The sequence below is a fragment of the Mesitornis unicolor genome, unplaced genomic scaffold (genome assembly GCF_000695765.1).
Source record: "Mesitornis unicolor isolate BGI_N332 unplaced genomic scaffold, ASM69576v1 scaffold5780, whole genome shotgun sequence".
NCBI classification, from domain to species: Eukaryota; Metazoa; Chordata; class Aves; order Mesitornithiformes; family Mesitornithidae; genus Mesitornis; species Mesitornis unicolor.
Window position 1 is genome coordinate 1 of NW_010158855.1, and position 26,734 is coordinate 26,734.

A 26,734-nucleotide genomic window follows, 5' to 3' on the forward strand; every position below is an offset into this window, starting at 1 on the left:
ACGTGCAGACGGTGTAAGTGAGACTCTCAGCCGCATGTCCTCATACTCAGCCTGGGAGAGGCATATTTACAATAAATACTAAGGGGCTGAGTATTAGCATCTTAGCTTATTCATAATAGCTGGGTGCCAGCCCTCCTTTTCTTGGTTTCCCTTCACTGGGAGTTTTTAAAATAAAACTGCATGTGATTTAAGGTTGCCTCACTACCAAGATGTAACTTGGGGTATAAAAGGAGCTGCATCTGGAATATCTACCAGCATCAGGCACGTGTTAGGAGCTGGTGCCTGTCTGTCCAGTAGAACAGTTCAGGTCTGGATGAAGTTGAAAGGAAAAGGAACCTGCTTCTGCTTTAATGCTAATTCCCCTCTGTTGCAGTGCCCAGAGACTGAAGTTCAGGCTGAACCTCTACGAGCTGAAGGAAGGCAGGCAGATCAAACCTCAGACTTTTATGAGCATGGTTTCCAATCTGCTCTACGAGAGACGGTAACTGTCAGACAACGGAGTTGCTGTTTACGTGTCAGTGAAGGCTGTGGTGGCTGGAGCTGGTCTGGCTCTAGAGAGCTGGGAGGTTGAGGAGGGCTCCAGTGCAGACTGGTATGGCAAGAGGAGGCTTTAATCTAGGGACAACATTATCTTCAACTTTCTTGGCAAAATAATACTGAGTATTGTTAAAATAATCCTGTAGCAGCCCAAGTCTGTTCTGTTTGCCATACTAAAACCATTGCAGGGTGCTTCTAGGTGGACCTGAAAGGTCTCCTGCCTTCTATGGGATGTTTTCCTTGTATGGATCTTTACACGGGATGTGGAGCTGCATCAGGGTGCTCAGTCTGCTCTATGCTGTGTTGTTCTTCACAGGTTTGGACCTTACTACACAGAACCAGTCATTGCCGGGCTGGACCCCATAACACACGAACCTTTCATCTGCTCTCTAGACCTGATCGGCTGCCCGATGATCACCGATGACTTTGTGGTCAGCGGCACCTGCTCCGAGCAGATGTACGGCATGTGCGAGTCCCTCTGGGAGCCCGACATGGTGAGTGAGGTGGCCAGGCTCAGCTCTCGTGTTTGCATTCAGCCTCCTGCTGTTACCTGAGGAACCTGAGATACGTGGGCTGGATGAGCAGCTCTGTCCTTTGGTACTTCCCAAAAAGGCTGTAACTGATAGCAGCCTGCAGGAAAAAATCTTGCAGCCCCTTGGATGATACTTTGGGGTTTGAACAAAATCTGAGTGCTCAGCGTTCAGTTTTTACACCAACTGAAACAGCTTCTGTTCCTCAGGAACCCGATCACCTCTTCGAAACAATCTCGCAGGCCATGTTGAACGCAGTGGACAGAGATGCCATATCTGGAATGGGCGTGGTAGTACACATCATGTAAGTGCTGCTCTCCTCCCCTGCGGAACAGTTTAACAAGCTGTGTCAAAGGCAGCCAAGACACTGGCTTCCAGGGTATCCCTCGGCCTGCTCCCTTCCAGCAGCACCTGTAGCAGTTTTGTCTAAGTGTTCTATTGCTTGTGGCTGCTCTCTGTTGCAGTTTGTGGCTGTTGCTAGAACTGCAGGAGCCGTGGTAAATGAATCCTTGTGTTACTCTCGCTGCACAGGGATTTCCTACCTGCATTCCCATCGGTGTTTAGAAGTGAGACTCCTCACGTAGGGGTAGGATGCTCTGTGCCACAGCTGGGTGCAGACTGCAGTCAGGCCACCTTCTGAAGCAGCTTATTTTTCTCGTGGTGCCATTTCCTTGCAGTATCTCAGCCACTGCTGCTTACTGGTCCTACTGGAGCTCCCCTGGTGTGAAGCAGCAGTTCAGATGACCCTGGCTGCACTAGCAAAGCACCTGTGCACACTGCAGCTTCCTAATGAAGGGACAATCCATATGGAGGTATTAAATGTGGGTTTATTAAGAGTCTTCTCTCTTTCCTCCTCTAGCGAAAAGGACAAGATCACCACCAGGACCCTGAAAGCCCGCATGGACTAGCCCAGCACGTCTGCCCATGTGTTTCACATCCCAGCCTGCTTGGAACTTTTTTAAATAAAACTCTGTTGTAGTGAACTTTCCTTTTCTTTCTTGGGGTCTGAACACTGGGATTAAGTTCTCATCTCTAAAGCTATCAGAAGGAGCTTGGGTTTTACACAGTAGCAGAGCTTACCTTTCTCTGAGCCACCCATGCTAATCTCCCTCGATACACCCACGTGTGAGTGACTGAGCTTCAGCCGCACCCCAGGGAGCCCAATCCAATTTGTTCTCGTATCCAGGACTTGGTAAAATCAGGTTTTACTTAACCCCCCCCATTTTACAGGCACGTATAAAAAGACATTTCCAGTTATGGTTTAATGTAGGACTTGAACGGCCACATACCTCATAGAGTTGATCAAGAGAGCACTTGAAAGAGGACAGCAGTAAGGAACAGACGTACACAAAGTTTTAATTTTATTTTTCTCTGGTTGGAGACTCATCTTGTAACATGCATGCATTTCAAAACAGTAACAGTGTCTCAAACTGCTCCTAGCAAACAGACAAGCACAGAGGACTTCAAATTCCTATTTAAAAAACAGCAGTGAAAAAACCTAGAATGCTTTTTTTTTGTTTTGTTTTGTTTTAGATTAAACTTAATTTATTCACATTTTTTTCAGTCGCACTGATGAACCCTGCCCACCCCTGGCACCTGTGTGTAATACGGCTGCATTTCACAAAGACCAGCGCGACTGCCGGGCGGTGCAAACCCAGCCCACCAAAACCGATGGCCGGTTGGTTCCCCGAGCTTTGCCATCGCTATTACACAAGATCCTCATCTCAAAGAGCAGGGGGAAATCAGCAGTGGCTGATGCGGGTACTGGAGAATGGCTCTGCAGAAGTAGGGGGAGTTGACAGGCGAACCTGAAACGGGGCATTAAGACATAGACGGGGAGAGGAGAGCTGTTGTGTTTTTGGAGCTATTTTAAGGCCGATCTGGCTCGGCTCAGTTACGCAGTGTTGCAAACCAAGTTTAGGACGTGCACACTGACTTCTGAAAGGTTTGTACCACCTCGGGGTTAACAGCTTTGTGCAGCCTGGAGGGAGGCATCCCTAAAACACTGCGTAGTTGTCACAGGACTGGGAGGCATCCGTGCATCAGGGGTACGACACAACCCCACCAACACGGCCCGTGACCACCACACAACCCCACCAACACGGCCCGTGACCACCACACAACCTCGCCCTGTCCCTTTCCTGGGCTAAAAGGAGAGTCCCCAGCTGATGTCCCCACTGAAGGCAGCGTCCAGCGCTCTGGAGGGGAAAGCAGGCGTTTCCTCCCAAAAACGGAAATACGACTCGAGTGTTCGAGTGTTCTTGCTGGTTATGATAATCCAGTTCAACACCAGGAGTCGCGATGGGGGTGTACAGGGAATCTGGAGTCACCCACTACCCCAGAAGTTCTCCCTGTGATGAATTTCACAATCGCAGCTTTTCTAATTAAAACCAGGTCAATTGGAGGCGTGCACCAGAGCAGAGGGAAGGACCCCACTGCTCTTCGCTGCGAGAAGTGACCTCCTGCCGACATCCTCACACACAGCAAACACCAGGCCCTGCCCCAGTGCTGGCACCAAGGGCGGGTGCTGCCTCCAGAACACGTAGGGTCTGGCCAAGGGTGACCCAGCACATTCTCAAGTGGTTTTTATTGCACTACTGGAGCAGAGCAGCACCCGAACTGCGACTCCGCGCCCTGCCTTCCCTCTCCCACTCTTACCCAGGAGCTGTCTCAACGGGGGAGATGTAAGTTCTAGGGTCAAAGATGGTTTTAGTTCTTACATTTGGACACATCAGGCCCATGTTCAGAAAGAGACACCCTCAGTACAGGCAAGACTCGCTTCTCACAAACTCACCCTGCCTCTGGGCACTGGAGATACTGCACATTTTCAGGTTTTTTTTCCTTTTTGAAACTGTCTGACCCAAGAATTGCACTGCAATTTCGTGAAAAAGCCTGCGCCCTAGCCAGGATGTGAGCGATTTGCTCACCTACTGCAACTCTTCAGCCGAGGGTGGTTTTCAGTCAAATGCACTTCAGTGTAAAGTGTTGCGCAGGGTACATGCTACAGACAGAAAGATATCTACATTCAGCAAACTAGAACTAAATTCACACCAGAAACAGACAACAAACTAGCACAAGCAGTTGTAAAACCAGAATTGAAAAGGGCTGGGTTTTTCTTTTTAAATACTTCGAGTTAAAAAAAAAAGTGACCTAAAACGAGATTAAAAATAAAAACAAAACAAAAAACCAAAACCAAAACAAAACGACAACAAAACCAAAAGAAAAAGTCCCTTTTAAAAACAAATCAAATATTTGCAGCTTCACTTCTTATTCTGGTAAGAAAAATACTGTCTAGAAACAAAAATTAGCATTTTTAACGTAATGCTACCTCTCAAAATGTAAACAATATACAAAATGCTTATGTTAAACGAAGTTACATACCTGGGTAATACATCCTTAAGTGAGAAAATTGCATTTAGTTACTTTAATACACACAATATGGCAACTTGACAGAAGTGGCAGAATTGGGGAAGTGCTAAAGTGAACAGAGTTGACGGGGCCTTTCGGATCACTTGAGCCAGAGACAGCCGGCTGAATTCAAGCAGGACTTGGTTTGGAGTGGAATAAGAAAATAGAGTTAAACTGCTCTTAAGCCCTTAGGATCATGAATTCTGTACAGATTGCTGCAGGAACCATAACTGCGTTTTAATTTCACTCCTGCTTACGAAGCTCAGCGAATGAGACTTGCTCCGAGCTACGCAAGCTTCATTCCTCTGTCTTTGGGTTGGTTTGTAGTGTCTCATCGCAGGATGGCTGCAGTTCGCCAATTTCCTTCTCTCTTTCTCCTCCCTTTTTCTCATCTTTTTTTTTTTTAACTACACAAATCAAAGAGAAACAGTTCAAAGGGTACAAGCGAGTTTCCCAAAAGGAGAATGGCAAACTTACCAGGCCAAAGTTGCAGATTCAATGCAGGTTTTTAAAACTGTCAAGAACAAAAAGCGATCGGGATTTAATTTCCAATTGAAAGCAAACTGAAGTGCTTACTGTTTAAGAGAAAAGCAACCAACACAATGCCCACAGAACGAAGCTGATGATACCCTCCACATCCTCCCTTTTTTAAAGTATTCTCGTAGCTGCATTTGTTTTGTGGCTTTTCCAGCTACACACCTTAAGACACGAGACCTCGGCCTCCCGGACAGCGGTGTGATCGCCCCCACAGCGCTCACAGCAGGGACTGGACTACAGCGGCAGAAGAAATTTGTCCCACGTCAAAGGGAATGACCCACGAGTTAATACAAAGATTCGTATCCCGTTATGAGCCCTAATACCGACTCGGTGTTGTAAAGACTCTATTTACAGTGCACTCTCACGGGCTGAAACTTCATCCCCCTTTTTGTCCCCTCCGAAGTTGAGACCTGTGGGATTCACGTCACGAACGCGGGTACGAACATTAAAAAAACCCCAGGCCCACACTCAGAATCCAGACCAGAGCTAGCGTTAGTCTAGGGAAATTACCAGGATGTGATGAGCACCAGTTATCTCTCAAAAGGACCAAATTCCACACAGCAAACTGTAGCACGCGTTACAGCACAGGACAGACATTCGAAACAGCTTATTCCCGAAACAAAGGCATATGTGAAAACAGTTTCAAGGCAGATAAGCGACATGTTTCAACCGCAAGAGGTTTGTTCAAAACGCTAAATCCTGCTTCAAAAGTAAAAGAGAATTCAAGAAAAGAACCAAAAGGTCTGTAACTGTTGTGCAGCAGAGCGAACGAAACCCAAAGCAAGCCTGACAAGCTTGGCTGTGAAAAATATTACAAGCGTTCTGGAGACAAAACAGGACGTTATTCAGTCACGCAAATCAGTTCCAATTCCTTAGGGGGGGAAATAATCTGGCGCAAGTGTTCAAACATTTCCACTCCTTGGCTGTCGCTCTAGAGAGGGGTTTGGAGCAGAGAAGAGTAAAACCCGATCCCAGCTCAAGTCCCGAGTCCTCGTGAGCTGCGCAGCTTGCTCCAGCCACAGCTCCCAGCACTCCCCACTGGTAGCGAGTCCAACTCCTTCGTGTGCAAGTCACATTGCCACTTCAAAAACCAACCGACTAACCAAATTCAAGTACCTGTTGCAGATCGGGCAAGTAAGGAAGACTGAACATTAGCTAGATTAACACTGGCAGAACCGCGACGGGAAGCTGTAATCTTAAGAGACACGGCAATTCGTGACTGAGGTGCGACAGGGAAACGCTCCAGACAATCAAATGCTATCTCGTATCTACAGGTACAAAATGCTTTTTTTTCCCCAATTTTTTTCTTCTTTTCTTCTATGAAATCTTCATAGCTGGGCCAATTGAAAGCACAACGGGTCCGAGCACATTATTATCTGAGGTTGTTCAATGCCTCTACTATTTCTCACACTGGCTTTTTTTTAGGCTCTAGGAGTTACACCTTATTAAGCGATCATCTTTGGTAGATGTTCATTTCCCTCGTCTTTCTTGTAAATCAAGTGCAGTTACAAAAGAAGTTGTTTGTTGCTTAAATTAACCAAAAAATATAAAGTGTCCCAGTCTGAATTTACCTAAAGTTCAGCGACTCCTCCTTATCAGAGTTAACATTTGCCGTCCTTGAAATGGTGAGCTATTTTCCTTCCAATTCCTACCAAGAGGGAAACAAAAGGGCTTGTACGTCTTTACGGTAAAGACAGTCCAATAACAAAAAAACCCAAAATAGTAGTAGTTTGCGGAGTCAGGCACTGCTTCGCTCCCACTGAACGTGATCTAGAGCAACCCCTGTTATACAGTGCCACATTTCATATCCCTATGGGATTCTCTTGACCAGAAAGGAGAAAAATGTCATTAGAAAGAGCAGTGCTGAAACAATGCACTTTTTTGTCTTAAAAAGCCCTCAAATTTATGTCTGGGCACTTCTGTAACATAAAAACCCACTTTTCCACCTGGGTCAAGTGGACTGTTGGAGGGTGCACCTAGAATTAGTTTTCTCTTAAGTCACACAGTGCCACGCACTCGCTCTTGCGCACACACACACACACACGCTCACACACACATGCACACCCCACATGCTGCTACAGTGTCTGTTTTAGTGTCACAGGCTGCATTCTCTGCTTGGAAGTAGCCCCCTCTTCTCTTCATTTCTCGCTGAAGGCTGAAGACGACTATGTCAGGATATTGGAGATAAATTCATTGAAGCGTTTAGAGTACTGCTCTGGGTTCACGGTGGAGATCTCTGCCCCAGCCTGCAAGGCAGAGAGGAGACACAAGTCACAACACCCTCCTTGGAGGGCAGACCCCAAACCACCACGAAGGGTGGAGGAGGGAGGACAGCAGGGAGCACAGCCTCTCTGCCAGGAAAGACCCCAACAACTCGCAAGTTCTAGGAGAAAACAACATCCAGAAAGGTCTAGAAAGATCCCCAAGGAAACTGATTTTAGCTCCAGCTGGATCTTCTGCAGACCACAGAGTCAAAGCACTGGATTTGTTCCCTCATAGTTTAGAGGAGATTTGGAAGGAGCATGAAAAACTCTTGTGTCCCACTAATATGGGCTTTTTTCAGGCCTTCTTGGGCAGTTCAGGATTGCTGTCAGGGGACAGGACTGACCCCAGGAAGGGGGCAGGGTAGTACATCCCCCTGCAGCAAATGCTCTGTGAGGCTGCTGGTGCTGCACCATGACAACCAAACTGGGACGTAAATGCAAGTCACCTCCGACCAACCAGAGGGAAAGCCTTTCCAAGACAGCCTGAGGAGACAGCAGGTGAGGGAAGAGCTGTTCTTGGGCACAGGATCACTGGAGAATTTCCACACTGGTAGAAAAATCAGTGTCAGGAGACATCACACACACACAGAGGCATGCAGGCGAAGCAGAAGCCCCAAAGCCCATCCTCCCTGCAGTGGCAGGCTGCTTACCCCATGTTTCACTGTTTTGGCAGCATGTGCAGCTTTCTTCTTCGCATCATATGGCGTAAGAATGTCTATAATGGCCATGAAGTACACTTCCTTCTTGGGGGCACCTAGCAAGGCAAGAGAGTCGCTAGCACACCCTGAGCTGTGAGCAAAGCCCAGCTGCAACCCCCTCCACAAGAAATACACAGCAGATCTGGTTTGATGCAAGTAGCAGATAAAGCAAGGCACCTGGAGGCTGCAAAAGGGCAGAGAAGAACAACTGGAAACAGCCCACCAGAGGCCCGCATGCTCTCTGAACATGCCACTACTCTCCAAGCATCACTTCTACTCACTCCAACTCACACCATCCACAGCAACAGACTATACAGCAAAGAACAGACAAAGCAGGGTCTCTTTCTGTCTGTGCACAGTCCTTCCGACTCCATTTAGCCCAGCCGGACCACAGGACACCTCCTCTGCCCTCCACACCTTCCTTCAGGGCAATATTCCCCAAGACTCACTTTCGTGGCTTTTCATGGCGTAGACATCGACAGAAGGATCGAACTCTCCAGGCCCAAAGAAGCGAGGGTAGTTGAGGAGATTGCCAGGGCTGTCCGGGGGTGTGCCGTAGGAGGAAATGGGGTTGCCTCCGAGACCATCGTTCTCGCACTCCTCATCCTCTGCCCGATCCTCCACTTCCATCTCTTCCTGCTCTGCTCGGTCAACATCGTGGATCCCCACCAGCAAGCTGTAGTCCATGATCTTCAGCTGAGCTAAAAACTGAGAGAAAGAGATGAGTTGGCACTGGTGAGGCCGCACCTCGAGTGCTGTGTTCAGTTCTGGGCCCCTCACTAGAAGAAGGATGTTGAGATTCTGGAGCGTGTTCAGAGAAGAGCCACAAGGATGGGGAGGGCTCTGGAGAACAAGCCTGATGAGGAGCGGCTGAGGGAACCGGGGTTGTTTAGCCTGGAGAAGAGAAGGCTGAGGGGAGACCTCATCACCACCTACAACTGCCTCAAGGGAGGGTGTAGAGAGGTGGGTGCTGGTCTCTTCTCCCAGGTGATGGGGGATAGAACAAGGGGAAACGGCACCAAGCTGTGCCAAGGGAGGTTCAGGTTAGAGATAAGGAGGAAGTTCTTTACTGAGAGGGTCGTCAGAAGCTGGAACAGGCTGCCCAGGGAGGTGGTGGAGTCACCATCCCTGGATGTGTTTAAAGAGCGGGTAGACGAGGTACTTAGGGATATGGTTTAGGGGGTAGACAGGAACGGTTGGACGTGATGATCTCAGAGGGCTTTTCCAACCGAGCGATTCTGTGTGCATGTGATTCTGTGAGTTAGAACAGCAGCATCCGTGCAGGATCAGAAATCCTCAGTCCTACTCTGCCAGCATTTCCCTGAACAGAAAGGGCTGTAGTGAGAGCTAAACCCTTTATTAGACTCCAGAGAATCTACACACAAAGCTTACATGGCCACTGCAATTACTGACTGTAATTGCTTGACTGATCCAGGAATGACTCGATTTTCAGCCACTGCTGCAACCCTTGAGCCTGAGGCCAAAGTGAAGATCCAGTTATGGGAGACAAGACTAAAAGGTGCCCCCCAGGAAACTCTACCTCCACGTCCCGCTTCAGCTTTTCAAGGAAGTTCTTTTTACTCTCTTCTCCCACGTGCAGCTTCTGCCCCTCATTCAAGAAGTCGTTGTCCTTGAACGTTGGTAGATCCTTGGCCTGCAACAAAAAGCCGGTGTCAAATTCTCCAAACTCCTCCTTCTTGGGAGAGGGCTGCTACACTGAGCCTTTAGCAATATATTGATTGCACAGACTCTGATCAAGTGTGGGGTTGCACCAGGATCTTTTGCCTATTTATAAGATGAAGAGGCTAATCCTGTCCACTGAGTATAAAAATGGCATCAGGCAGAGCACAATATTTGTCAGTGAATCCACGTGCTGAGCTGTACCTAGGGGAAAACCAAAGGGAGACACAGAGAGCAACTCAACTTTAAAGACTGCTGGAAAGATGTGCTGAAAGCTTGACAACTGGGCTCCAGCCGGCGATGGTCCAACCAGCTCCCAGAATAGAAAAGAAATGCATTTTGTTGGCTTCAGATTGGGGGGAGTGAGGGCTTGGAAAAAAAATAATGCTTCTCTCCCTAAAGACTTGAGGAAAAAATGAAAACCACTGCTTTTTGAGGAATTTGTTTGTGGCAGGCCCTGAGGATTTCTCAGGGATATGGAAGAACATAAAACCCCCTGTGCAACTGGGAATTAAATTGTTTTGTTCTTAGAATGACACAGGAGCGTGTGGTGGCTTTATATAGATCTACTATGAATGATTTGAGACAAACTGCATAAGCAGAAAAAGCTGGAGAGTAAACAGCCAGCAAGCCAGGGACCCTTGGGCACGATGACGCCGTGCCTTGATGCCAGAGCATTTGGTATAAATGGGAGTTTCTTGGCTCATGCCAGAGATCTAATTTTAGGGCAGGCTGGAGCAGACTTACTCTGTGGTTCCAAACCTGAAAATCTCATGTGCACAACACGTAGTACCGTGAATTACTGCTGTGATTTCAACAGGACTTTTCATGGCAGCATCACAGTTTTGCAGGGGCAGGATTCTGAGTCGGACATCCCCCTAATGGCACCAGGAACCAAACTTACAAACGGGTTGTGATGTGCCAAAATCTGAGAGGAGCTGCTCTGGTTTTTTAAAGCATCTGTTGCAAAAGTTGACTGCTGACCTGACTCAGTTTGGTACACAGGGAGCACTTTGATAAATCCTTCCATAGAGACACTATTGCACTAATGTGGGTCTTGGTACTTGTGGGATTGTCCCCCAAGAAGTTCCCCCCACTCCTGGTAGTGTCAACATAACATAACAGAGCAGGGCAGGGCAGCACCAGATCTGCACCATGGCTTCCTAAGCAGCTACTGGGCACAGCCTGAAAGGTGGGACAGAAACAGGTTATCACTCAGGGCCATTTAATATCCCCTGCTCAACACCCCCTTGGAAAAGGGAAGTCAATTGGATCCCATCTGCTTCCAACCTCCAGGTTGGGAACAGTCCATACCTTCTCTTTATCGCTTGCTTCCCTGGATACTGTTGAACCCTGATAAAAGAACAAAAAAAAGAGCATTACTGCACTACGTGTCGTATTCCCAAAGAATTCTTTGAAACCATTTAGTTCCTCTATGGAGACAAATAATGAAAGTATCTTTTAAATGAGTGCTCAAGCCCTTCTGCGTGCTTGTGACAGACTTACAGATCTCCCTGGTGTAATGTAGGCCACTTGGGATGGGGGAATGGAAGCGAAGCCCCATCCAGAACCCCCAAAACCTCATCCCTTGAACAAAAAACAAAGCCCAGGACCTCATCAAGTACCCGGTACAAAGATCAACTCCCACCCAACTGGAAAAGGAGCTCTCAGCTCCATGACCGCCCTCCAAACCCTCACCTTCAGGTCGTATTTCCGGTGCACAGTCAGCCTGTGACTAAATACGTTTCTGGTAACCACCATGTAGGTCTCCACTCCGTCCACGGTGAGCCGGTACATGCCAAGGAATTGGGGCAGGAGGGTGTTCCCATGACACTCCACTATGAACTGGAGGAAAGCGGGAAAGGGAAGGGCAGAGAAAGATGGCGCTGTCACACCAAACCCACCTCTGACAGAACACAAGCTCAGCAAGAAGCTGAGAGCGAAGCCTCCGGTTCCAGCCATCTGACACCGACGTGAAAGGAAAGGAGGCTTGCAAATAACTCATAGCGTCTCAAGAAAAGCAAGTTGGGGCATTAAGAATCTTCCAGTGCTGAGCTGAGAGAAAGCATCCCACTGTGTGTGTGTGGCCAGCCTGCTGTAACAAGCTAGGTGTGCATCTGTCACCCAGTCGGAGCAGGGCAAACCGGTTGTTGGCAGTGGCTACCTTCACTTCTTGTGGTTATGTGAGTGTTTCGCAAAGTAAAGAGCAGAGGGACTGGCAGACAATGTGGACCAGGGTAGAGCACTTCCAGCTGTCCCACTTTCCCTGCTGCAGGTAACCAGCTTCTCTCTGGTCCCTCTGGAAAGTCTGATTCAAAGGACTGAATCAGGGGCACGCTCACACATCTCAGGTACCAACAATCCATAACTCATTGATGTAAGGAACAGGGTGAGCAGCAAAGGGGCTCAGCACTGCGAAGAAGCATGAAACTGTGCCATAACAGGCTCTCAGATGCCAAGGAACACTGTTTTCCTTTGCAAAAGCTATTTGCAAGCTCTGCCAGGTTGCGCACTGTGAATCCAAGCTCCAGTTTCCCAGCAAATCACAAGATGCTCCCCCACACAAGGTGCTGGCCACCTCCCCTCCCAGCGTTCCAGACTCACCGTACCTGATGGTACTTCTTTAAGATGTTGTGCATCTCCGCTACATCCTCGCTCGACACTGCCTTAATGACAAACCTCCTGTCGTAGGTGGTGAGGAACCGGGCCCCGCATCGGCCCTGGCTGTCGCTGTTCACCGGGGCGCTTCGTGTCACCGAATTCTGCAGGAACCAGAAGAAAAAAGTGGGGAGGAGAGGCAGGAGCTGCCACCTCCCTGAAGAAAGAGGAGCAGTTTTGGAAAGCAGATGAGATGTGGGTGACCATGTCTGGATATGGAGTTTAGAGCTTTCATCTGGGCCTTCTACCTGTTTACTTGTTTTACTGCAACACCTGGCGTGCCTTTTCGAAAATGTTTTTGACTAATGAGGTATTAGAAGGCAGCATCTACAGACCAAGACTTCTTAGCATTTCCTCCTGGAAATAGAAGAACTATCAGGATATTGTGAAGATTTAAGGAAAAACAGAACAAAACACATGAAACGGCCTGCCTTCTTTTGCACCAAAAGGCAGTCTGAACTGGCCAAAGTCTCATGGTTTGGGAATTCTTTACAGGTCATCCTGAAACGAAAAGCCACCCTCAGCCTCCGCGATTCTTACAATTGGACGAAGAGGATTTGAGTATAAATAGCTTGGCTGTTCTTCCGGCAACCAGAAGCATCTGTCTTTACATCCCTGTCTCCACCCTTAGCAACGAAATGTTGCAGCTCTGTTTCATACCTGCAGCACGATTGGAAAATCCCAAGCAAACTGCAGAGCAGGTACCTGCCATTCCCTGAGCCAGCAGCTCTGTTCTGATGCCTCTCCGCAGGCAGGACCGGCTGTGAGCCTCACCCCCTGCTATTCACCGTTCCTTGCACCTCCCAGACCAACCCAGGGTCACCAGTCCCAGCAACAGCCTCCCAGCTCCACCGGTCCAGCCCCAGTGACTGCTCAGAAGCCATTTTGCCAAGCACCAGCACAGGCTCTCACTCCCGCTTCCTTGCTGCTGGTGCAAGCAGATGGGGAGAGCTTGGAGTTGTGCTCTGAAATGCAGCAGTGCTGACATCTGGGTAGTGGTCTTTAGCTCAAGGTAGATGTGTTTTGGGATTTCAGGGCTGGACAATGCGTTTCGTGATGTGTTATTTTTTTAGCTGCTCATTACACCATTCTCTCCTTCCCTCAGCTCTCTGAAGAGCAGACAGCAGAGGGAGCCTGCTCTTCTGCAGACGCAGACACAGGCAAGCACAGCCTGCTGCGAAAGAGGGATTTACCACGTCACGCTGCAAGGGAGCTGAGAGGTTTCCTTTCAGAATGAAGCATTTAAAGCTTTTAAAACTTTAATGAAGCAGGGGAAAAAACTCCACTCCTGCCAACGGCTTTAGAAACCGTCAGGAAAATTAAGGCAAACAAAAAAACTCCTTGCTTCTTGCTGACATTTGCAAATGAGTCTGTGCTATGTGTTTTAACCACCCCTCACCTCCAAACCACAGAGCTTTTTCTTCTGGAGGAGATGGGAAGCAGAAACCGTGACCACATATGGACATTACCAAACTCACAGCTCTTCAGTTTACTTCGCTCCCTTCCTGTCACTCCCACCTCTTCCACAGATTGAGCGTTATATTTAGCACCCTGGCTCAGTTCCCACTCAAGCCATCGCATTTTACCCACCTGAGTTTAGCTCAGCGAATGTTTTCTGCTTTCTGCTCTAGCTGGGCACTTTTAAAGAGCCTAAAACTGCTCCACCACAGAGATGGGAGAAGTAATCCTTCACAGCAACAGGTAAAGCATAAATTATAAACTAGATATTGAGAACCAACATGCTGCTTTGTAAGTTACTTCACATGTTTCCGACCATTTCTTAAAAGAAATTGAGAAAAAAACCCTAAAATACACTGTAACGGATAGACTTGGAGTAAAAATAATGAGGAACTAATGACTTCACTAGCATAAATGATAAACTAGATATTGAGAACCAACGTGCTTCTTTGTAAGTTACGTCACATGTTTCTTAAAAGAAATTGATAAAAAAAACCCTAAAATACACTGTAACGGATAGACTTGGAGTAAAAATAATGAGGAACTAATGACTTCACTGCATGCAAGCAGTTGAAGGGCACGGAGAAGCCAGGACACACAGTAATTCCCTGTACAGCCAGCCCCAAGGCAGGGTGTTGGTGGCCAAGCGGTCTCCTGAAGAGCCACGCAGCCTGGCACGGGCTGCTGACAACAGACCAGGAGGCAACGGCAAAACGCCACCACCGCCTGGAGAACAGGCCTGACGGCAGGAAGGAAAAATAACATTAACAACCTCACAGGCATGTGCTCAAGGAAAGCATGGACCGAGCAGCTGTGTCCTGAAAATAAGAGAGATCTCCCATCAGAAGTGGGAGAGATCCGTGTGCAGGTGATCACAAGGCACCGAGCACGCACGGGAACAACGGGTGGCAGCTCCCTCCTAACGCGGGGCTCAGCTCTGTCTCCGTAAGCAGACAGGCAGTCACTTGGAGCAGAGCTGCCACAGGCAGCAGCCAGCATTTACCATTCCTCCAGGGGACGGCCGGCCCCTTGCAGGAGAAGAGTGAAGACAACTGTCAGTTCTGCTCAAAAAACGAGTCTCACTTGGAGCAAAAACACCCTCGGTGGCCTGACAGCAGAGCAGGATGGGTCCTTGCAGCCAGGAGAGAAGCAACAGAGACACAGCCACACAAAAAAGCCCCAAACACTGCTCCTGCTCTCCTCAGAGGTGACTCCTCCTCACAGAGGGACCTGTGGGCTTCCCCTGTGCTCTGGGAACAAGGGCAGAGGATGGGATGCAGGTGCTACATGGCATCTGCTTCTTGCCCCATACCATGTCAGACTAGAAACTGGAACAAGGAGATCCAGTGTCCCACCAGTGCACGAGCCATGCGGCTGGAGTAAGAAACCAGACCTCTTCACTGCATTAACCTTGAAACGGGGAGAGATCAGACAATAAATGAGATACAATCAAGGAGAGTTCTGACACGCATGGGGAAGGTGAATACACAGACGTATGCGGACATGGGCAGACACTACCAGAAAGCAGCAGTTTGGTGGGATCAGCGGGAAGAGCTCCGCTCCCATCTCCTGTCCCCACAACACAGGCAGCAGAGAGCATGGCTGGGCTTGCACGTGAAGCAAAGGCAGAGAGCAAGACGCTCGCACCACTCACTCGCTGCTCCAGCGCTAACGTGATCAGCTCTCCGGGCTGGCAGATCCCAGTGAATATTTTAGTTGAAGAGCTCGACCCGTCAGCGCTGGCGTACTTCCAGCCTTTATCAACTGCAGCCGAGTGCCAAAGATACCGGCTTTAATTACCTCACACTCGGCCTGCTAAAGGCCATGCAGCTATCAAAGCCACCCTCTTCTTCTGTGCTGGCTTTTCACTTATTTAAGAGGTCTCGAAGCAGCCTGCTACTACACAGCTCCTGCGTGCGTAAGACTGAGAGCTGCGTGTGGACGGGTGGCCCCGCTGTAGCAGCAAGAGTTGCGACATCTCTTTCACTGGATTTCAGCCCAGCGACATTAATACAAGAAAACATCTCTCCCCTCTGAGGCACGTCTGAGGCTCTGGCCTTAGGGGACAAGCCCCAGAGCAGCAGCCACTTCGATAAACCCAATTTAACAGCACCAACGCTTGGCACGCGCACTTGGGTACAGCAGCACCCGAATCTGTAAAAACACGACAGACTCATTTTCCTTGCAGATGTTCGGCACTAGATCGTTGTTATCCTCAACCTCCTGCCTGTCTGCAGCCATCTGCTGCCTCTTCTTTTATGCCGAGGCTGCAAGCGCTCTGGAGCGGGGACCATCTCTGCATACTGCAATTGCCCGGTGCCTGGCACAGCAACATCCACCCCAGTGCTGGGAGCCCTCAGGGTTATGCTAAAACCATTCAAACCGTAATTAGAAGCCCATATAAAATCTGACCATACAAGAATTGTAGTTTCTCTGCCAGCTTCATTATTGTGTCCTAAGGAAAGGTGTTAGGAGGGCAGGGAGAGAAGAGATGGTACCTGGTAGTCTTGATCGTCAATCCCAAATCTTTCTCGGAGGTTTCGGAACACCAGTGGACAATACTCCTTAAATTTAAAACGACTTGGCAAGTTTTCCCTAGGGCAAAAGAGAAGAGATGTTCTTGTGCAACCATCAGCTTGTGAAATCAAACTCAATTCTTCTCCCACTTCACTGCTAAACCCCCAGGAGATCCAAGCCCCCTCCTGCCCTATTCTGCAGGTATTTACCCTCACTAGGGCAGCTGGTTTCTGTGGATGCCTACAAAAGTCATCTGTTCACAGAAATGCTTGCAGGATCCAGCTTTGGACTAACAGGCTCTCTGGATGAGGATGTGTCCCCTACAGAACAATCTCTCTTGTCACAGGCACAGACTTGGACAGAATCATTTCTCTCTTTCCTCCTCCTTTGTTGCTTTGTTCCGTGCAGTAACACAGCTGCCCCCTGCAACACACTGTCACTGTTCAGGATGAAAAGCTGGAGGAAACGGGGGGGGCTGTGATTTCAGATCAGATCAGATCACTCGTGCATCAAAAGAAAGGTCAACACCAGACAAACCATCTCACCCAGAACGCAAAGGCAAGGGGTGAATCAGCTCCAGTCTGGCACGGCCCAGACCAGTCTCAACCATTACAGAGGCAGCTTTGCTGCCAGGCCTCGCCAGCATGGAACAGGGTCTCCCCCAGCGCACAGCACAGGGGGCAACAGATAAAATTCCCCATCGCTGAGGGATGCTGCATCCGCACCCTCCCAGAGCTCTTTCTGTGCCCAGCAGAGAGGAAGGTCCTGCTTGGACACGGGGAGATTTTTGTCAGCTCATTCTCAATGAGAATCCTGTGCACCAACACGTGGGAAACTAAAATCTCTGTAGGAGAAGAGGGAAAAGCAGATACTGCAAATTGTAGGTGCCAGAGAAGACAAACTTTTGAATCACACTCCCACTCGCCAAAGCTGATCCCTGTGAAACGTGGTGAAAATGAAGCATTAATCAGGGAGCTGCAGCCCTGCACACACACAGAGCCAAGGTAGAGAACACAGCTCTGAGCACCAGTCACAACCATGGCTTTAAAAGAGCTTCCAAAATCGATTTTTTGGGAAAAGGAGGAGTAACTCCATACAAATCCCATGGGCCAGGGGTACAACGCAGCTTCCCAGCCACTTCTGAGCCTGGCCTTACCAGACTTCCCAACACTCCAAGGATATAAACCACACCACAAGACAGCATCCCAGTGACAGACTGACCCCAGCCATGTCCTGTGGAGTGGTCTGGGCAGGGAACAGACTCCAGACGTGTCCAGATCCTTTTGGCATCACAACAGGGAACCAACCAAAAGGCCTTCAACAAAGGCCTCCACAGCAAAGAGCTCTAATTACAGAAACAAGTTAGGAAGCACCTACTTACTTGTTGAATAGATGATTGTCCACCTTAATCTTACTGTAGGCTTTAAAGTCATCAGGCATTAACATGACAGGGACGGGAACATTGCTGAGTTCATTGATCTAGAAGAGAAAGGAAAAGGAGACTCAAACCCCAAGTCCCACTGCCCTGCAGTTCCTGTCAACGGATTTACGGGGGTGCCAAACACCCCAGACACTGGTTTTGATGCAATGCAGTCCAAGAGACTCTCAGAGCAACTCGCTGTGCTGAGGCAACCTGGAGAACACCGTGGGTACCAGACACAGAGGCATCTCACACAGCCATGTGGTGAGCACTCCCCCAGCCAGCCTCGGCTCGTTCATCTGTTCACCTTCCACCGATCAACCACGACACAGCTGAGAACAGAGACAAACCTACAGACCACGAAACAGCACATTTTATGTCTTAAATAAATCGCCTCTGCCTTTATTTAGGAAACATTGCATCAGCCAATTGGTTAACTAGTTGTGTTACAAACCACGGATGACCGAAGTCCTCAACGTGGCCAGCCAGAACAGACCCTGGGGAGCTGGGGTGCAGCACGGCACGGCTCCCCTGCGGATGCTGTTTTTTGCTGTCTCTTGTCGCTCTGATCCCACCTTCTCTGAAGGGATGAGTCACTCCACTAGATTGTTTTTGCTCCTTAGTCATGTGTGGCAGCCACAGGAATACAGGGAAGCAGAAGAATGAATGCTCAGCTACTATTGTACAGACAGGCTCCTGCTACAGCACCCAGCAATGAAAGCACCAAGAGTAAAACAAAAAATAAATCCACCTCCGGGCTCTAATCTGGCTGCTCCGCTCCACACAGGCCCCTGCACTGACAAGGACGTGCCAGTGCTCAAGAGCGGGTCAAGAGGCAGCCGGTGTCTGAGGACAGCCCCAGTATCATTCATTCACACGGACTTCACAGGCAGCACACGAGTCCCATCTAATTCGGCTGCTCTTAACACGCTGGATTCAGGAAGCAGTTTTGTTACAACTCCATTCCTGTCATTACCGTGCCAAGCAGGTAACGCTGGAGCAGAGCAGAGCACGCTGGCAGCAGCGGGGTTTGGCTGGGAGTCAGCCCTGGGGTCTGTTCCGGACACCAAACCCTTGGGCAGGAAACAGACTCCAGTTTTGGGATTCCCTGCTCCTTGCATGCACAGGACACCTGATACTGCCCAAATAGCTGCTGCCAGATTCCCTCTGAGGAGGCAGAGGTGAAAGGAGGCATCAGGGGGCTGCTCTGCACTGCGATCTGTAGCACGGTTCACCTACGGAGGTCCCAGCTCTGGAGACGAGCAGTGAAGCTGCCTAATTACATGAGCAAGCCGCTGATGAGGTACATATTTCTCACATCCTTTCTCCATCATTACCAATGAAAAAAAAAAACACCAGACCAGATTTAACAAACGTCAGACGGGAAAGAAAGACACATCCACGCCGCAAAGAGAAAAGATGACTATTTTCAGAGACTGCCATCCCACACAACAGATAAGCGGAAAGTAAACCGGCCACCGCTCCGCGAAGAGCGGAGCTGGTGCTCTTTAAAGCCCTGCCTAATATTTACTTTACAGCAGCACCGAGGAGCATTAAGCAAGCCCACAAAGTGCTTTGGGATGTATGGAGAATACTGCACGGATGCAGGAATAAATGCCGTACGCCTCCCATCATCTGTAATCGCAGCGGAGCAGGGAGGCCGATACCCCCTGGCTTAAGCTAAGGCTCAAGCCTGCACTGAGCTGCTCCTCCAGCCGCAGCTATGAGAGAAGAAAGGTGAGAGGACTGTGGGTGAGGAAGGGACCTCCCAAATCCAAGGGTCTGGCTCCTAGCTACTGCAGGGAACCATATCGGAGAGCCCCAAGCAGTGATTTCCCCTCAGGGTGAAGAGGTGGGAAGAGAAAACAGCCAATTCTGTGACAAGAAAGGCGCTGCCTCCAGCCACTAATTATTGCTGTCTACCAGGAGGGAAGCCCGACAGCACAGCTCCTTCGACACGCCTGTTCTCAGCTCCTTGCTCAGCAGTGGGTACGGCACAAACACGCTATTATCAGCTTGTTCCAGAGCGGAGGAAGGGTGCTGACGGCTGAGAGGGAACAGCGATTTGGAGATTGTCTCCTCCCTGCCAGAAAATCAGACACGAACGTTAGCAAAGTGAGATGTCAAGACGTCTCTGGATGGCCTCATTTCTGCCAAAGCAGAAACCTCAAAGCAAATGTTGTACCTGTTGCAAGGCTCCTGACTGGCAGAAATGGTGCGCCAGGATACCTTGCCTCACTTAAGAGATGCCCCCACTCTTCTCGAGATACAACAGCCTGACAACAGCCAAAAAAATCCCCCCTGAGGAAGCCCTTTCCGTCTTGCAGTTGTATACAGCAGAGCTTTCTGGATGCTTCGGGATTCTGGCTCTGGAGGAGACAGGGAGAAGGCAGGGGTTTGTGCTGGGGACCAGAATCACTGCTGAAAAGCTGCACTGGCCATTTCTAATCCCAGCACTGACATCCTGCCCTCCACCGCACAGGGCAGTGAAGTCCACTGGGCTTTTGCTCCTGACACCAGTCTGAAAGCAACTGTACTTTTGGTTAGGGTATTTTCTGTTTGTCTTGGTTTGGTTTTAATGTATTTGTTTTTTAAGCAAGAGATGCGTGCTCCCAGAGTAACTCCTGTGCTTGACACTCTCCCTCAGGATGCCAAAGGGAGAGGAATGAAAAGCTCCCACTCTGCCTTGGGAAAGAGACATCCCAAACCATCCCTCCTCGCAGTAAAACCCTCAGCACCCAGTGCCCCATCCCAGGGGTTACGAGGCCAGGTCCTGCAGCCAAGTGAAACACCAGCAGACCCTGCCCAAACGAAAGCAGCGGACAGCACCGCTCCATAGGGATCCTCTCCTGCGCTTATCACCGTGGAATCTGAGCAGCCTCCGAGAGCAACGTGACTAACGCCTGGCACATGTTTGCTCTCTCGCCTTCTCCCCAGGGAGAGGCGTGTAACAGGAGATTATATATAGCAGAGTGTGTGTCTCTTGGGTATTTATGCTACAGAAGGCAAGGTCACGGCAAGGTGCACAGCGATGAAGTGCCCAGCAATCCCTGGGGAGCCCGTTCCCATGGCTCTGACCTGTGTCTCCCACAGAGAGATGTCACCCAGCTGGAGGACGGTTTCCTGCACCTCTGGAGATCTCCGGGGGCTGCTCAGAAGACGCACAGCACGATCCTGGACTCGCTTCTTTGTTGTGGAAGAGGTGGCTGCAGGGCACAGAGGTGCAGCAGCAGACGGCACCGGCACCGCAGTCACAGCCCTCGGTCCCTCACCACGGGGGGCAGCGGCTGTTTTGAGATACTGCTGCAAGGAGCAGGACCACGCTGCAGCGCAGCCTGGGGCATTTCCACACCTTACAAAGGCTTTAGAGTCCCCAAAGCGTAAAAAGTTAGGAATATCTAATCTGGAGCACAAGCTCTTCAGATCACAATGCTGGTTTCCTGTAAACCATCCAGCTTTTTAGACCTCATCTGCCTTTGAATCCTCTTGAAAATAAGCCCATGTTTTTGCACAGTCCTTCTACGCCAGGAGTTTTCTATTCTCCCACTGCATAGAAAGCACAGACAACCTCAGAGGGACCAGTCCCGGGCTGAAAGCACCATTAAGAAGTGCATTTTGCCACTGCCACCTGCATTTTGCAGAAAATTGTAAGGCAGCGGTCGTGCTCCTCCCCAGGCCAGAGACAGTGAGGATGGCACAGCCTCACCGAAGCCTCAGACACGCACCCGGAGAGCCGAGAGGATTTAAAACCGAGCCACATTTTAGACAAACCGACTGACAACTTCACTAGGCAACAGCAGGGGCACCGAGCAGGAGACGCTTCGCATTTCTCCGCTGGTTGCACCATATTGTGAGAACAAAGGAGCGGTTTCCCAAGCAAGGCGAGCAGCACAGTGATTCTGGAGGTCACCCAGTGAGGGGAGGCAAGGCAGGAGATTGCTCTGTGTGTCAGAGCAGCCACGATCCCACCCAAATTCCACTGCAGAGGGACCAGAGCTTGGTGCAACAGCAGGTGATGGAGAGAAGACCCTCACCTCTCCAAAGCCACAGCTGCCACCTCCTCCCCCATTCCCCAGCAGCCAGAGGAGAAGCGAGCTCAGCTCTGTGGTCCCCAGCTCCAGGCCAGCGGCTCTCTCTCCCCTGTTCCCTGCAGGAGCAGCCAGGCCCTTCATACTCCAGCAGCAGATTTCGGCTTTGCCTACACCGCTGAGACGGCCACAGCCACCCCTGGCCTTACCAGGCTGGGAAAACACCCCCTCCCCTCTGCTTCGCTCATGTTTCCTGGCCACTCGAGTTCCTGAGCAATGTCAGTGTGATCCTGGGTTCATCTGTAGCTGATAATTTGTCTTCCCCACCAAAGCCAATTCCTTTTGCAATAAACGACACATCAATATTCTGTGTCATTCAGGGACAGCTGTTAGAACGAATGGGCCAGGCATAATTTTGTTTCAAAACCTGACTGTAGCCTCAAAGTGGCAATTACCATTAGTAAATTGATGGGAAAATGCGATTTGTTTACTAACAAGATCCAGATGATGGAGTGTGTGAGTCTACGACTCTTTACAACGGGAATTTGAGCAGGAAAATAAAAATACTTTGTTCCTCTCAAAACCTTTCAATCCGGCACCTCAAAGTGCTCTGCGAGCATTAGTTAAACTGTATAATGCTCTGGGGAAGTAGGTAGGAGACACACAGCAAAATCACTTTAACCAGCGTGGAGACAAACCCGTATCCGCAGCAAAACTTTGCTGCTGCTTAACGCAGTACAGCAACCGGGCAACGGTTTGAGGGAAAAAAATACTGTTTTCCATGAATTAGAGCATGATTAATCAGTATCCAAGCTAACAAAACCCCCATGCAATGCTATGGAAGCACGAATCTTGCAGTCAATAATTTCTATAAGCACTCCAGGGACGCCGGCATGCTTGAAGAGGGCAAAAAAAGCATCCCCTAACGACAGCAAACCCACCTCTTCCCAAACAAAGTACTTTGAAGGCTGCTGGGAAGCACTCCTGGGTCTTGATGGAGCTGCAGAGGGGTCGGTGCCACCCTGGTGCCCTGTCATGGCAGGGCTGGTTGTGTCCACATGGCCTCAGGATCATTGGAAAGCACCGATCCTCCCAGTGCGCTCACAGGGGGGCAGAGATTTCCCTTCCCTTGGTTCAAATAAGAGCTGAAGAACGGGACGGTTACACCACCTACCCACAGCACGCAAATCAGTGGCAGAGCAGCAGCAACGCTCCATTTTCCTTGCTGAACCACCCAGAAAAAGCTGCTTTTCTCTCCACCAAGAAAGCAAAAGGCTCCTGGAGTCTCTGCTTTAACAGGAGGTCCCGGTATGAGAAGGTTCCCACCAGCCCCGATCATTAACACGGGCTCTCGTCGCCATCGCCATATGCTGCGCTCTCCAGAGGTCAATTAGAGCCACCGCAGACAGCGAGCGTTGGAAAGGACAAACACAGGCTGCTCACCCTGTGCCAGTACCAATTTATACGACTTCAACATTTGATACGTGGCAGATGCTGCTCTGGCTAGGATTAACATGGCAACACCAAAAAACAACGAGAGAGAGCGGGGAGAAGCGTGCTGCAAATCCCAATTTTGCTGCTTCACTTGAATGTTAAATAGCTGCGTTTTGTACCGGCTGGCACCGCTCCTGAAGGTCCTGGGAGATCGCTGGTGCTTCAGCCAGGAACCAGAGCCCCTGGAGCACTGGGAGCTGCCTCGGGTGAGATCCACGCAGCCAAGAGATCAGATCTACCCATTTCCACCAAAATGGGATGTGGTTCTGCCTACCCCCTGTCCCTGCCAACATCCACAGAGCTCCAGGGAGCGTTTCCAGTTGAGGAACTGCCACCTCGAGAGGCATCACCGCGGCCCGTGCGAACTCAACCGTTCATTTCCCAAACAGAAACAGGAGCCTCCTCTCCAGCACCTCCCGAACTCGCTGGGATCCCGGTGCCTCGTATAATCAGCACCTTACAACCGTTTCTATGGTTTCCAGAGCATCACACACCACCGCCGTGCTCATCTCCCGCTTCGGTGCGAGATGGCTTCCCCCTTCCAGAACCATCACAACTTTCCCTGTGCCGCCAGGGAGCTCCCATGCGTCCGGCCAGGGCACGGAGAACACACACGGAGCCACAACGCACACAGCCACCACCCGGGAGCTGCAGCTCCTTCCCAGTGCCATGACAACAGCAGTGGTGAGCAAAGCTTCCCCAGGAACCATCTCCACGTTGAGCGAATTTCACATCGCCTGACAAAATAACTCAGAAATCAAGGGTGAGCCTCTGCAACTCCACTTTCTTCTGTGATCTGCGTGAGTTCTAGCTCAAAATTCAGCTGTCGGCCGAATACCACCCACGTTTGGCCCTGATTTCGCCAGCCACAGCCCCACCCTGATCCAGGCGGTTCAAACGCCGGCTGGGGACCACCGGGACAGCCAAGCCCCTGCTCACTATTTCACCAGAAATGCTCAGAATTGGCGCTCCAGAAACCAGTTCCTGCTCTTGGTGTGCTCACATCATTGCTCCTGATCCTCTCCAGACCCATCGCCGCCTGCATTCGCACCAGCTGCTAACAAGCCTGTTTAAACACAAGGCAGGGCCGAACCGTTGCCAGACTCGGTTAATGGGCCCAAGGGAATTTCTTCAGTCAACAGAAATGGTGGATTGCATAAAATGGTTGTTTGTTTGATTTGTCCATGAAAAAGTTCATCTCAAACGCAAGTATTTTTGACAGAATCTTCCTGGCAAGGGCTCGTGGTTGTACCGATAGCGATTTTCTCCCCCTCCTACTGCAGGGATCCCAAGGCAGGGCTCCACGGATGCAGCCAAGGGATTCATTCCCTCTTTGTAAAACTGTGATCCAGAAGCCAAACGTTTAGTAAACCTCCAAAAGATTCCTAACAAAGTCCAAAGATACTTCTGAAAACACTCCTCAACCGTCCAGACCCATCTGCTGGAAGCACACATGCAATTCCTCTTCCCGTACAACCAGGGACCAGCATCACCTCCCAAACGCAGACCGGGATGAGCAGCTGCTCGTGCAGAGCAAACAAAGGCCCCGGCTCGCAGCCTGCTCTGCAGCACCAGTCACAGTCACAGCAGCCATGGACCCTCCTGGGCACCCCCAACTCACCCAAACCACCACCAGTGGCACCGAACCAGCAGGAATTTGTTGGGAAATCCTGGCTGCCTGTCCGAGGGTGAGGAGGCCACAGCTGAAATTTCCCAGCTCCCTCCCCAGCCCCTTCAGATGCCGTCCTCCTTTCTGGCTGCAATTTCTTCATAACACACATCCGATATAATCTCGTTACTGGTGTTATAATCTTGTTATTAGCGTTCACACAGAACTGTCAGCTTCCCTTCCTCCCTTTGCCTCAGTATTTCACAGCCAAGCACTCCGAAAGTTACATTGTCCTGATCCAGCGCCTAAATCGGTTGCCAGATTCCCAGTGCTCAGACAGCTACACACACACACACACAAAGCTAATTGCCACCAAGTAACAACTGTCCCTAAGAGGCCACAAATGAAACTCCCAAGAATCCCACCAATTTCCATTTCTTCAGGGCTCCTAAGAGCACCACTGATCAAAGCCTGATTAAATTCATTATCCCCGCTTCCTGGGCAAGGCTCCGAGCAGCAGCACTCGGAGCATCCTTTGACTCAGAAAGGCAGCGCCGCGTTGAGCTACGTTTGAAAGCTTTCACTCCATCACCAGGCAAGCTAGAAATACAATTCTCAGGGTTTTTGTGTGCGTTATTTTTTTCTGCAAAAATTAAACCTAAATCCCTTTCACTCTCTAGGAAACATCCATTAATCCACTGGAGAAATAGGTGTCTGAGCCCTGAAAGTGTATTAATTTAGGAAGGGATGAGGTTTCTGAATTCTTTCACCCCTGCGTATTCTCCCAGAACAGCATCCAGAGAGCGATGGCAAATGAGCTCCAGTACGAGATTCGTGCCTGCCATCGCAGACGAAGGAGAAGTTTCCAGAGAAAAAATGTAAAGATGGTTTATAGGAGCCTCCAAAGGAGCTGGACCAAAGAGCTGAGCCTTCACTGACATTTCCCAGGATCCTCTCCCAGCTCCCTCCTAAGACTCGTGTCAACCACTGCTCAGGGAAATCAAGGGGCACATACGTGACCCAGGTTCTGGAAGCTGAAGCCTGAAGTCAGGGGTAGACAAGGGTGGGCAGATGGGATCAAACCACCCTTTTATATTTTGGGATGGAGAAGAGAAACACGTGTAATTCTCCTCACACAACCAAGGGACGGGATTGTCCCTGTGCACATGGGATCTCTGGGCTGTAACACGTGGGAGTCCCCAAATCACTGTGGGGCCACAGGGATTGCCTTGAGTGAGAAAACCAGGGGCTGTGACAGGGGACAGCGCTGTGGGTGTTCAATGAGCGTCCCCAGGGCCTCTGGTGCCAGAGAGGGGGTGCAACAGGGCAACAGCACCCTATGCGAAGGGATGCAAACCGAAATGGCATCAACCTCCCACCCCAGTTCTGGGAAAGAGAGGAGAGGGTGCTGGGGACAGGGACACACAGGGTGGGAGGGAAGGGACTGGCATGAGCAGCAGGGAAGCCTTAAATCCACCCCAGGCATAAGGATGGCGATGTCTGGGAGGGACATCCTGACCCAGAGACAGAACCCAAACTGCCTGGAGACGGGGATGCTCTGGGGAAGAAGCCCCAACCCCAGGAGAGAGGCACCACCAGGGGCAGGGACACAGGCGGGAAGGAGCAGACCACGCGGAGCCTCCTCCCAGGGCGGGCACCCACCAGCCCAGGAGGGTGAGCCTGACCCAGGGAAGGACCCGGATTAGGGATCGGATGCCAGGGGGAGGGAAAGCTGCGATTTCGGGGGAAAGTGGGCGTGGGGGACAAAGCCCGATCCGGGGAGCGAGGGCCCTGGTCTGAGGGGGCGGGAAAAGGCCCTGCCTGAGGGAGGAGAGGGGAAGGGCCCGATCCGAGGGGGGGTGAGGGCGCTCGCTGAGGGGAATAGCCCGGTGTGAG

General features: G+C 50.3%; 2 protein-coding genes across 2 annotated transcripts; one reads left to right on the top strand and one right to left on the bottom strand.

Annotated features, from left to right (window-relative positions):
* Nucleotides 1-6: 6 nt before the first annotated feature.
* On the top strand, nt 7-2,050 carry PSMB3 (proteasome (prosome, macropain) subunit, beta type, 3). The gene is made up of 5 exons (XM_010184725.1): nt 7-13; nt 374-481; nt 854-1,031; nt 1,277-1,371; nt 1,927-2,050. Exons 2-5 carry the CDS (start codon nt 447-449, stop codon nt 1,973-1,975), a joined length of 357 nt encoding a protein of 118 aa, XP_010183027.1. The 5' UTR covers nt 7-13; nt 374-446; the 3' UTR covers nt 1,976-2,050.
* Nucleotides 2,051-7,177: 5,127 nt separating this feature from the next.
* PIP4K2B (phosphatidylinositol-5-phosphate 4-kinase, type II, beta) lies at nt 7,178-17,760 on the bottom strand. Its single transcript, XM_010184736.1, has 9 exons — nt 17,669-17,760; nt 16,269-16,365; nt 12,264-12,416; nt 11,353-11,499; nt 10,969-11,007; nt 9,515-9,628; nt 8,424-8,682; nt 7,927-8,030; nt 7,178-7,258 (listed from the first exon to the last, which is right to left on the bottom strand). The coding sequence occupies exons 1-9, from the start codon at nt 17,731-17,733 to the stop codon at nt 7,178-7,180; spliced, it is 1,059 nt and encodes a 352-aa protein (XP_010183038.1). The 5' UTR covers nt 17,734-17,760.
* Between the last annotated feature and the right edge of the window lie 8,974 nt (nt 17,761-26,734).

Coding starts and splice junctions, on each gene's coding strand:
- PIP4K2B (XM_010184736.1), bottom strand. CDS start 17,733: ATGTTAATGCCTGATGACTTTAAAGCCTACAGTAAGATTAAGGTGGAC. Junction 8,683..9,514: donor AGCTGAAGCGGGACGTGGAG/GTAGAGTTTCCT, acceptor TCTTTCTCTCAG/TTTTTAGCTCAGCTGAAGAT. Junction 8,031..8,423: donor CGCCATGAAAAGCCACGAAA/GTGAGTCTTGGG, acceptor TTGCCTTGCTAG/GTGCCCCCAAGAAGGAAGTG.
- PSMB3 (XM_010184725.1), top strand. CDS start 447: ATGAGCATGGTTTCCAATCTGCTCTACGAGAGACG. Junction 482..853: donor AATCTGCTCTACGAGAGACG/GTAACTGTCAGA, acceptor TGTTCTTCACAG/GTTTGGACCTTACTACACAG. Junction 1,372..1,926: donor GGCGTGGTAGTACACATCAT/GTAAGTGCTGCT, acceptor TTCCTCCTCTAG/CGAAAAGGACAAGATCACCA.